Consider the following 12465-nt stretch of genomic DNA (forward strand, 5'->3'; position numbering starts at 1 on the left):
ATCTCTGACTCCTGATTTCTTTCCAAGGTTTTCTATCTCCAAAATTGTCTCCCTTTGTGATTTCTTTGTTGTTTCTACTTCCGTTTTTAGATCCTGATTGGTTTTGTTCAGTTCCTTCACTTTTTTGTTTGTTTTCCTGTAATTCTTTAAGGAATTTTTGTGTTTCCTCTTTAAGGGCTTCTACCTGTTGATCCATGTTCTCCTGTATTTCTTTAAGAGATTTTTGTGTTTCCTTTTTAAGGGCTTCTACCTGTTGACTCATGTTCTCCTGTACTTCTTTAAGGGAGCTATTTATGTTCTTCTTGAAATCCTCTATCAGCATCATGAGATGTTATTTTAAATCCAGATCTTGCTGTGTGTTGGGATATCCAGAGCTTGCTGTTGTGGGAGAACTTGGTTCAGATGGTGCCATGTTGCCTTGATTTCTGTTGGTAATGTTCTTGTGTTTGCCTTTTGCCATCTGGTTATCTCTGGTGTTAGCTGGTGTTGCTTTCTCTGACAGTGGCTTGTCTGTCACACAAGCCTGTGTATCTGTGAACTGGTCTCTTGGGAGACCAGTTCTCTCTGCATATACAGGTATGTAGATAATCCTGCAAGACCAGCTCTCTTGTGGTTGTTTTTGGGTATGTAGCTCTGTGGCCCCGATCAGTTCTGGGTACAGGCAGAAAACAGAAGACTCCTGTCCCAGGATGCTCTTAGATTCTTGTGTACTCAGGGTTTCCAGCTGCTTCCTCTGAGCAGCAGGGCAGGTCTCACCTGTGCTGACTGTCCTCTCTGCACTGCTGTGTGGTTAGCTGCTTCCTCTGCCGCTTGGATATGGTGCGCTGTGGCAGAGGATCCGAGTACATTTTTTTTAAATCTCCATTTTATAAATGAGAATACTTGGGCATTAAATTACCTGCCCAGATTTATATACTTAGCAATAGCTAGTGCTTATCAGAGAGATTGGCACATAAATGACCCACCCTGTGTTTCTCAGATCCATATCTCTGTTAAGTCATTCAGTGAATACACCCCACCCTGAATTAGCAGAGCTGTTAGTGTCAAATCCTGCACTCTGGCAGCCCTAAAATGCTAGTCTTGGCCCCCTGTCCTCCAGATACCAATTAAAGAGTCAGAAAACCACAAAAAGCAGGAAAAAAAAGAGATGTGTCCAATATGAACATGCTAAGAAGAGAAACAAACAGGTCTCTGACCCAAGTCCATCTCTGGGTCCTGGCATATGGCACTAGGCTTAATGGCGAATACCTTTGATCCCAGCACTTGGTAGGCAAAGGCAGGCAGATTTCTGGGTTTGAGGCCAGCCTTGTCTACAGAGTGAGTTCCAGGACAGCATAGGGAAACCCTGTCTTGAGACCACCCCCCCCCAAAAAAAAATAAAACAAACAAGCAAACAAACAAGACCTTCACAGGCATACCCTCAAGAACTCAGTTCCTCTGGACAGGCCCTACCTTTCTCAGTTCTACATACCTTAATGCATGTTCAAGCTTTAAATCCATCTGTAGATTAAACTACTGCCTAGCTCAGAGCCCTGGAGGGCTGTCTCTGGAAACTCCCTCATAGACTCTCTTAGAGGTGTATTTTACAAACTTCTCAGATGTCTCTCAATTCACGTGGACAAGATTAACTATCATAATACTGGAGAAGTTTCTCAAAAATATTACTGGAGAGATGGCTCAGCAGTTAGGAGCACTGGGGGTCAGTTCCCTGCATTCACCTGGGCAGTTCACAACTGTCTGTGATTCCAGTTCCAGGGGATCTCACACCCTCACATAGACAAACACGTAGGGAGACCACTAATGTAAATAAAAAAAAATTTTTTTAAAAAAATTAAAGGAACATGTAGATTTTTTTAAAAATATAACATATAACAGTATTGAGGATTGTGTTTTCTGTAATTTTTATAAATGTGTAAATATGTGACTCTGCAGGGCTCAAGGAACCAGTAGCAATATACTACTAAAGAAATAGTGTTGTGAGACAGGCTTTCTTTCATTTTAAAGGCTAGACTGGGGCCTGGATCTCACAGAATTCCTGTGTGGTCTCCCAACTGCTAATGATTACAGGCATGGGGCACAAGCAGGAACAACATCTGTAGGATAAAGTAGAAAATCCTTTTATCGTCAAGGGCCACCATTTGGGGTCTCCTCAGCCACACATGTTATGTGTCTATGCTCAGGAGGGTGGAATGTAAAGTGAAAACAAATTCATAAACATCTACAAATGTTTGGGCCTACCAAACATTTTTGGCAGCAGTAAGCCATGTCATTTTTGTGAAGGGCATGTGTAAATATTTCACTGGTCCTTGAGAGTCAATTTACTGAAAGACACTGTCTCTTAGTAGGTGCTTAAGAGCTTTTGTCCTCGGAGATCAGTTCATAGCAATCCTGTCTACATTCTTCCTGCTTAAAACAGAGTCCACTTTGAAAGACATTGGTTTTCTGCCTCTGTCCTCTTTCTGCGGCTGCAGCGGTGGGGATAACAGAGCAGAGAGGAGAATTGGAGAGTGGGGTGGGCTGCTACGGGGCTTGCCACCCTCACTTCCTGACTCAAGCTGGTGGAGAGGCTGAGAAACTGATGCTGTTTTGACTCAAAATCTGTAAAATCGGCGGATTTGATCCACTCAAGAAAGAAGAAATGAGTCTATGACATCTTAACCAGAACCTGACAGAGAGGTGTTCCCATTTTTACTGGCTTTTTGTTTACACTGGGACCCCTCACCCGGCCTCCTATGGGTAGTAAGGAGGCTCCTAGCCTGCCCACCTTTTTTTTTTTTTTTTGGTTTTGGTTTTTGGTTTTTCAAGACAGTTTCTCTGTATAGCCCTGGCTGTCCTGGAACTCACTTTGTAGACCAGGCTGGCCTCAAACTCAGAAATTCACCTGCCTCTGCCTCCCAAGGGATTAAAGGCGTGTGCCACCACTGCTCTGCTCCTGCCCCATCTTTTAGAACCAATACAGAATTGGGTCAAAAGCCCCAACTTCTAAGAGTCCCTGTGGCTCAAGCCCCCATCCCCACCTCCATCCCAGAAAGCCAACTAAAGAGAAGCTGGCGGCAAAGTCAAGAAAAGAGCATTATTATCACTATTACTATTTGCTGCTGCTGCTGCTGCTGCTGTTGTTGTTATTATTATTATTATTATATAAAGGGCATGATCACACTGGCAAGTGCAGAACACTGTTTCAGAGTGCTCGTAAGACTCTCTGAGTTGTATAGGGAAAAGAGGCTGAGCCCAAGTTTCCCTGGTGAGTCCTGGTGATCTTTTTGATGTGGATGAGTCTCGGTCATGTGACCTTGGCCCATCATTTCAGGGTCCATCAAGCAGGACTTTGTTGGTTACACCTAAGCAAAAACCTCCCTTGCTTAGGCGTAACAGTAGTCCTTTGTCGCAGTTGTCTGCCTGTCCAGCCCGTTGCTCCGAGGATCCAACCGATCCAACGTGGAGTAGAAAGACTCAGGAGACCTCAGGACTGGAAGGAAACAAGAGAGAAAGAAAACAGCCCGGCGGTGGTGGCGCACGCCTGTAATCCCAGCACTCTGGGAGGCAGAGGCAGACGGATTTCCGAGGTCTAGACAGCCAGGGCTACACAGAGAAACCCTGCCTCGAAAAAACCAAATAAAAACAAAACAAAACAAAACAAAACAAAACAAAATCAAAAAACCAAAAAACAAAAAAAAAAAAAAAAACAGAGAGAGAGAGAGAGAGAGAGAGAGAGAGAAGCCAGACGAGCAGGAGGGTTTGCTCCAGGGCTTCGGAAACCCAAGTCTTGGCTTCCCTTCAGGGTGGATAAGCCAACAAATCACATAGCCTCCGCGCACCCACGGGAGGCAGAGAATGGGAAACAGGTCCAGGCTATCAAACCTCAAGGCCAGCGCCCAGTGAAGTATCTTCTCCAAAAGGAACTCCAGCCCTCCAAGGTTATACAGTCTTTACAAATAGTGCCACCAACTGGGGACATGCTCAAACACGCAAGCCTATGGGGATATTATTTAACCCATCATAGTTTTATTTTTTAAATGCACTTATTAAAATAAATGTTATTTATGTAACTACACACTGAGTTTTGTTTTAATGAAATAATGGACAATTTTAACTAAAAAAATTCAAACATTGATAGATACGATACACATAACCTCTTTGAAACATTCCATGTTTTCAACAGTATAGAATCCTGTGAGCAAGAGGTGTGAGACTCACTGACCTACAATATCGTTTTTAAATGGTTGAACTAGCCCACTCATAAATAATGCTGAGAATAAGATCCTTAAAGGTTAATTTGTGTAGGCCCTTACTTTCTTAGGATAGTTTTCAGGGGTGCTTCATTTAATGTGTGGGGTGTGTATGTACCTGTTAGTGTGTGCACATGTGCATGGCTGATGTGTGAGGTATCTTATATCACTCTATTTTTTAAATAGTGTGTGCACATGCATACACATACATGTATATATGTGTGTGTGTGTGCGCGCGCGCGCTTGTGTGTGTGTGTGCGTGCGCGCTTGTGTGTGTGTGTGTATGTATGTGCAGTGTGTATATATGTGCAGTGTGTGTGTATGTGCACGTGTGTGTATGTATGTGCATGTATGTGTATGTGCGCGTGTGTGTATGTGCACGTGTGTATGTGCACGTGTGTGTGTGCACACGTGTGTGTATGTATGTGCATGTGTGTGTGTGCATATGTGTGTGTATGTGCACGTATGTGTGTGTGTGCTCCTGTGGCACACGTGTGGAGATCGGAAGGTGACTCACAAGAACTGGCTCTCTCCTTCCACCTTGTGGATCGGGAGGCTTGAACATAAGGTTTGGTGGACGCTGACTATGAGGTCATCTCAGGTTTACTGACAGATGCCTCGTGAACTGAACCACCTTGGGTGGCTTCCTTACTTTTAACTTTTCCTAAACAGGGTCTTTCACTGCAGCTGGGGCTTCAGGGAGTCCAGGGAGCCTCCGTCTCTCCCTCCTTCCAGGGTTTCAGGCATCAAGCCCTGGGCCTGGCCTTACATGAATCTGAACCCCGGTCTTTTACCAACTACCTCAACCCCCGATTTAAAAAGCAAAACAAAACCTGTGCTTACTTTACAAGATGAAATAATACCAGCACGATGACCCACATTAGCTAGTAACCTATTTCTATCTCAGCCTATTTCTAGTCTGCTGCCTTCCAATAAACCAAGGGGAATAGAAATCATTTAAGACACTTCCTAGGTTAAGGGTTTGTCACTAGGCCATTATTCCCAAAGCGATCGGGCCATGTGGGCTCCAATTCAATGGCTCTGGAATATTGCTGGAAAAGCAATGGATATGGCAAAGACCTAAATGTAATTGTAGACTGCCTTTATTTGTGGGCTATTGGTGAGATAAGCCCCGTCTTCCTAAAATACAAGGCTCAATGACTGATCAAGCCAGTCCTGACCTGACCTCCCTTCCCAACTGAGACTTCCAGTTGGTCTCCCACCCATAGCTGGCCTGGCGACATTCCTGAGCAAAATTCACTGCTGCCTTCTCTCCTTTTTTGACTTAAAGGCAGTGCCAGGCACTTAAAGGATTCAAAACATTTTTATGAATTAGTGACCGAAGTGTGGGACAGATCCGTATCCAGTGATCCTAAGGTGTTTAATCGCGTGTTTAAAAAGAACCCTGCCTCTCCTGTCAAGTGTCAGTCCTGTTCTATTCATCTGGATGTCTACTGCCTCATTCTTACATCGCAGGGCACAGCGGCTGAAGCCGAGGTAAGCCGCCCAACAGGTGGCAGCAGACTGACTGCAAACGGGCGGGGCCGGGCTCCGCCAGAGGCCGGAGCGCACACACCTGGGGGCGTGGTCTGGGCGTGGTCAGCCCGGGGCTCCGGGGGCGTGGCCTGCGGCCCGGCGCGGGCGGGGAGCAGTGGGGGGGCGGGGAGCAGGGGGGGCGGACAGTGCGGGCCTGTGTGTCGGCGGCGCCGGGGTTCGCGGGAGCTGCTCCGAGGCTCGGCCGCCGAGAGGAGGCCGCGGCCACGGTGAGCGAGCGCGGGCGGGCGGGCGGGCGGCGGCTCGGAGACCAGGCCGCGGCGCTCGGCAGGGGTGCGGGCGCCGGGAAGCCCGAGCGGCGGGGACAAAGGGCCGCGGTGCCACCGCCTCCGGAACCCCGGGTCCGGGCGCCGGTGTGGGGCGTCGCGCTCCTCTCCGCGGTCACCTGGCTCCCGGGAGGACGGCGGGAAGACGCTCGGGGCTGCCGGGGGTGTCTGTGGGTCTCCGCGGCGGAGGGGCAGCACGGGCTGTGGGCTGGACGCCCACGGAGGCGGCTGGGTCCGCGGGGAGCGGGCGAGAAAATGGGATTACTAACGGTCTCCCGCCGGCGGTCCGGAGCGCTGGACTTTCTGTTTCAGAACGGAGTCATGCCCCATGCAAAGCCCGTGGTGGAGCGCCTTCTCATAGTTTTGTAACCAGCAGGGTCCACTTTCTAACCCGCCCTGCGTCAGAATTGTATTTTATTGTCTTGAGGGGATTTATTTTGATTTTTTTTTTTAATGTATGCGTCTGTACGGGTGTGCATACTTTCGTCCTGGTGCTACTAGGGGCCAGAAGAAGCACTGGATCCCCCAAAGCATAGTTGGACATGAAGACCCTTGTGCCCTGCCAGTGTTGGTGCTGGGAACCGAACTCAGGTCCTCTATAAGAGCAGCAAGTGCTCTTAAAACATCATCAAGCCATCTCTGGAGGCCCTTATTTTTATCGTTAATTTATCTAACTTGGAAGTAAAGCTGGTCTGCAAGTCATTATACTCCTGCCTTGCTTGCCAAATGTTGGGATCACAGGCGTGTCTCATCAGGCCCAGCTATTATTTAATTGATTTTGTTTGGAATTTGTCTTTTAGCCTTAAGAAATTATATCTTTACATTTTTAATGTGTGTATGCACACACATAAACACACTTTTGCACATTTATGCGTGCATGAGTATACCTGTGCACTAGTGCACCTGCTCCATGGTGTGTATATCAAAAGACAACTTTGGAGGGAGGCAATTCTCTTCCTGTTAAATTTGAGGAATAGAACTTAGGTGTTCAGGCTTGTCAGGTAAATGTTTTTAGCCACCTAGCTATATTGCCAGCCCCAAATTATAACCCCTGTGAAAATTTGTGTTGGTGCCCTTCTGTTTTCTTTTTGTATTATACCTTCTTAATAACAGAAGAATCTACCATACTAACAGAAAGAATATCTTCACATTTACCTACAATTCTTAATGCAATTCATAATTTGCTGGCTTTTATTACTGGTGCATTTATATGAATGGCTGTGAATCCTCACCTCTCTCTGAAGTACTTTACTAACAAAATGAGATAAACATCAGAATAATTTTCATTTAGAGTTTTGCTTTGATACGCAGATTTTAAAAATTGGAACTGAAGGTATAGTTGAGGTAGAAACCTTGCCTCACACTTGAGGCCCTGGGTTTATCTCTAGCTGCACGTGTGAACACAGATGCAGAGAATTTAAAAGGTGCTTTAACATCATACAGTATTAATATCTCTAAAGATGCATTTTTATTGTTTTTAATTATGTGGATGTGAGAGTGTGTTTAGGTACCCTAGGGAGTCATAGGCTTCAGCTCCCCTCCCCCTGGAGCTAAAGTTACAGGTGATTGTGAGCTGCCCCAGATGGGTGCCAGGAACCAAACTCAATACCACTAAGCCCTATCTCTCCAGTCCAGGGGTGTGTGTGTGTGTAAAAATAATTTTTTGAGGCAGGGTCTCACTAGCTAGCCTTGGCTGGACTTGAACATGCCTCCTGAGTTTCTGCCTCCTGAGTGCTGGAATTTAAAGGCCTGCACCACCACACCTGGCAGTGTTATTAGTCCTTACACGAGCTTAAGGTTAAATACTAAAATTGATTTTAAATAGAATATGATGTTGAAACTTGGATAGTGGTGGTACAGTGGATCCTTTCAGCTTGCTGGGGTCTCAGAATGTTAACTAGGATTTTAATCATCCCCATGTCTGAGTTGTATTCTAGGTTCATTCTTTAAAGAAGGCCACTCAAGTCTAAATGTTTGAATGTTTAAGCGATCTTTGTGAATGTTCTTCAAATGATCCCTCAGGGCTTTCGACTCAAGCTAGTAACTCTTGGCTTATATTCCCTGTGTTTTGTTTTTGTTTGTTTTCATCTTAGTTTGTAACCTACCACTTGCCTTCAAATTAAAATTTTTGTTTGCTTTGTTTCTAGCTTCTTGGGAGCTACCAAATAACCTCTTTGAAGAATCATGACATCCCACTGTGTGGTGCTAACTCTAGCCTCCCTGATGTTCCTGATGTGCCTCCCCGTGTCACAGAGCTGCAACAAAGCCCTGTGTGCCAGCGATGTGAGCAAATGCCTCATTCAGGTAGGACTCGGGGTGCTTCCGCTCACACTGGGCCTCAGGTAGGAGTCGGGGTGCTTCCGCTCACACTGGGCCTCAGGTAGGAGTCGGGGTGCTTCCGCTCACACTGGGCCTCAGGTAGGACTCGGGGTACTTCCGCTCACACTGGGCCTCAGGTAGGAGTCGGGGTGCTTCCACTCACACTGGGCCTCAGGTAGGAGTCGGGGTGCTTCCGCTCACACTGGGCCTCAGGTAGGAGTCAGGGTGCTTCCGCTCACACTGGGCCTCAGGTAGGAGTCGGGGTGCTTCCACTCACACTGGGCCTCAGGTAGGAGTCGGGGTGCTTCCGCTCACACTGGGCCTCAGGTAGGAGTCGGGGTGCTTCCGCTCACACTGGGCCTCAGGTAGGATTCAGGGTGCTTCCGCTCACACTGGGCCGCTGTGCACAGGCAGAGCTGTGGCAATAAGCCGCAGCAGTGTGCACAGTCTGAGCACTGGGCCAGAGTCTGAGGTCCTGAACTTTAGGTTTTATCTCTGTGACTATCTTGTATCTGACCAAAAGTGGTTCAAGAAGTTCAGTTCTGCGTAGCTATGCTGCTGTATAAGCTGTTATGAGTGCTGAGCACACTGGTGTCTATAATCTAGCTTAGATGGCAGAGTCTTAATAACTATATTTAGAAGACTTTTAGCCTGTCAGTTAATAGATAGATTATTACATATAACATATTATTTTCCGGTTGCTGCGTAACAGATTATATCAAAACCTAGCAACTTCAGGCAAAAATACACTATCTCACGAAGCCTCTGAGGGACTCAAGTCTGGGGGCAGTGTGGCTGGGTGGTTGCGGGCCAGGCTCCCTCAGGTTGCAGGCCAACTGCTGGCCAGGGTTGTAAACTCTCCTTCCAAGTATGGGAAAAATTATCCTCTCCAATGGAAGCGAGGCAGCCAGCATAATTACCTGCCCTTTTGCTGAGATGAAAAGTGACAGTCATTTGGTGACATCCCTGTAGCTGGGAAAAGTTGTGGTTTTGACTTGTTCTGACCTGTTCCTGACTGCTAAGGCCATGACTCTTTGACTTAGCATCCTAGTTACTGCTCTCCATGCTGTGTGACAGTGACAGATGGATCACGGGGCTTCTCTTCCCCAGTCCCCCAGTCTTTCTCCCCTCAGGGGGTCATGTCTTCTGTGGCCTCCATTCTAGGTGCTAGCCATGGCCCACGGGATTTATTAACTGTGCATACAGGCTGAGTATGTATGAAGTGTTTATGACCAAAAGCATTTTACAGTTTGAAATGTTTAGAATTGCATAAATATATATAGTATGTATATATGTATGTATAGAGGCAAATATACATTTCACACACACATATATATGTATATATGTGTATATATGTAATGTGTATATATCTGTATATACATATATGTATATATGTGTGTATATATATTCATATATATACATATGTAATTACCTTGGTAGTGATACCCAGTCTAAAGAAAAAGCCTATTTGTTTCATGTGTGCTTTGCTTGCCTGAGAGTGACCTTATGCAGTATTTTTAGCATGCTGTTTTGACTGCAGCTCCTCATCTTCTGTCAGATGTGGAATTTTCCACTTGTGATGTCATGTTCATGCTCAGGGAGGCTTAGGGTTTTGAGCCTTTCGGATCCACATTTAGAAGGAGAGACACACAGCCTGTATTAGCTTTCCATGTAGCGTGTAAGAGCAATAACTTCGGCTGTAATTCTCACTTGAGACTATAGTCATAAGTCATTTTATACATCAAGGATTGTGTGTGTGTGTGTGTGTGTGTGTGTGTGTGTGTGTCTGTGTGCCTATTCCTGATATTTTTCTCCTTTTCATTAATATTTTGAATTCTAGTTACATTAATCACATACTGTGTAGAACCTTTGATTGCCTTTCAAATCAAACATTTAACTAGAGAAATTTGATATTAATTTTAACTTTATTATGCCTTTGCGTGTGTGTGCATGTGTGTGTGTTAATTTAGGGGGCCTCATTTCCATGGCCCTCCATCCCCTCTGACTCTTAGACTCTACCTCGCCTTCCACAGGGTTCCCTGAGCCCTGAGGGAGGGATTGGATTTGATAGAGTTGCTCAGTTAGGGCTTGAGTGGTCTGAGGCCTCTCACTGTCTGCATCATGCCTGGCTCTGGGTCTCCGTGTTTGTCCTCCTCTGCTGCAGAAGGAAGCTTCTGCGATGGCTGAGCCGGCACTGATGCTATGTTTGGTAAAGGATGATATGTTTAGGTTACTTCGCTCAGATGATATTTCTAGTTCCATTCATTTACTTGCCAATTTCATTTTTTTTACTAGCTAAATAATACTCCATTGTATGAATGTATCACTTTTTTTTTATCCATTCATCTATTGAGGAACATCTAGGTTTTTTTTTTTTTTTCAAATTCTTCTTCTGTTTGTATTTTGTGGAATAGTTTGAGGAGTATTGTCATTAATTCTTCTTTGAAAGTCTGGTAGAATCCTGTACTAAAACCATCATGCTCTGGGCTTCTGTTGTTGTTGTTGTTGATAGACTTTCGATGCCTGCCTCTATCTCACTGGGGGTTATATAGGTCTGTTTAAATTGTTTATCTGAACTTGATTTAACTTTGATAAGGTCACCTATCAAGAACATTGCCCATTTCTTTTAGATTTTTCTGATTTGGCGGAGTATGGGTTTTTAAAGTATGTCTTTTTGAGTCTGTGGATTTCCTCAGTGTCTGTTGTTATGTTTCCCTTTTCATTTCTAGTTTTGTCAATTCAGGTACTGTCTTTCTGCCTTTTAATTATTTTAGATAAAGGTTGGTCAATCTCCTGATTTTCTCAAACAACAATAACCACAACAAACCTTTGATTCATTGATTCTTTGGTCTTTGTTTTTATTTGATTGATTTTAGCCCTGAGATTGATTATTTTCTGCCATCTACTCGTTTTGGGTGTGGTTTCTCATTTTTGTTTTAAAGCTTTTAGGTTACTCTAGTGAGTTCCAGGTCAGCCAAAAGCACATAGTAAGATCCTGTATAGTATAATAAAGTATACTGCAATACTGACTGCAGTGTTCATATAGCAAGAAAACTTATTTTCTCTGCTTTTTTTTTTTTTTACTTTAAACGTAGCCATCAATAGTAGGGCCACCTCATCCTAGAGCAGGTTGGAGGCCAGCCTTGGCTATAAAAGACCCTAGTTTAAAAAAATGAAAGTGAGAGCTGGGCAGTGGTGGGACACGCCTTCAATCCCAGCGCTTGGGAGTCAGAGGCAGGCAAATCACTAAGTTTGAAGCCAGCCTGGACTACAGAGTGAGTTCCAGGACAACCATAGCTACATAGAGAAACCCTGCCTTGAAAAACCATAAATGAATGAATGAATGTGGGAGAACGGAATAATTAACAACAGCTTTTTACTTAGTTGATATAGCTAAAAGTTACTAAAGGAAGTTGTAGTGACATTTTGGGAATTCTGTTCCCTGCAGTTTTCCTCGATAGCATTTGAAATCTAACTTCCCATGTTTTCCTCCTCAGGCCCTCATGCTGGGCCCCACTTGTAGCCAGCCTTTGCTACTTTGCCTGTTCTTCATTTCCCCACCCCCAGTTTCACTCCCTAACACTGGACTGGAGAGAAACAAAGACAGGGGAAGAGATCCCTGATTCTTAATTTCTTTCCTTTTGTGATCACAGCTACAAACAAACCACAAACAACCTCCCTAAATAGCCAACACCCACCCCACCTCTTAGGGCTCTAGCAATGTCAGAGTCAGTACCTGTGTCTGCTAGAGCTGGAGCAAGTCTGGTCATGTGTGGTCATGTTGCCAGCATCCCAGCATCCCCACACCTGGGATTAAAGTGAAAGCACATTCTTACAATACTTCTGTGGGTTTGTTTGTTTGTTTGTTTGTTTTAAAGAAACCAAGATTCCAAACTCAGTTCCCAGAACTGAAAAACAGAAGCATCCCTGAGCTAGTCACTATTTTTTAGATCCCCAGTTTTGTCATTTAAAAAAAAAATGTATTCCTTCATTTTTGTAATGTACCTTTGAGTCCTCGGATTGACTGTAACCTTCTGAGTCCTGTATTCCTGAAAATGGACTTTTTCTGGTTATATGCCTGGATGACAAATGTCTGG

The 12465-nt window shown here is 45.0% G+C and overlaps 1 protein-coding gene across 1 annotated transcript in view; it reads left to right on the forward strand.

Moving 5' to 3' along the window:
- Nucleotides 1–5904: 5904 nt before the first annotated feature.
- The window catches only part of Twsg1 (twisted gastrulation BMP signaling modulator 1), a 37247-nt gene continuing 30686 nt past the window's right edge, over nt 5905–12465 (forward strand). The window contains exons 1-2 of the mRNA XM_052192971.1: nt 5905–5992; nt 8197–8353. Coding sequence (XP_052048931.1) covers nt 8234–8353 — 120 coding nt within the window. The 5' untranslated portion in view covers nt 5905–5992; nt 8197–8233. The remainder of the gene's footprint in view (nt 5993–8196; nt 8354–12465) is intronic.

Source organism: Apodemus sylvaticus, chromosome 9 (genome assembly GCF_947179515.1).
Source record: "Apodemus sylvaticus chromosome 9, mApoSyl1.1, whole genome shotgun sequence".
Lineage (NCBI taxonomy): Eukaryota > Metazoa > Chordata > Mammalia > Rodentia > Muridae > Apodemus > Apodemus sylvaticus.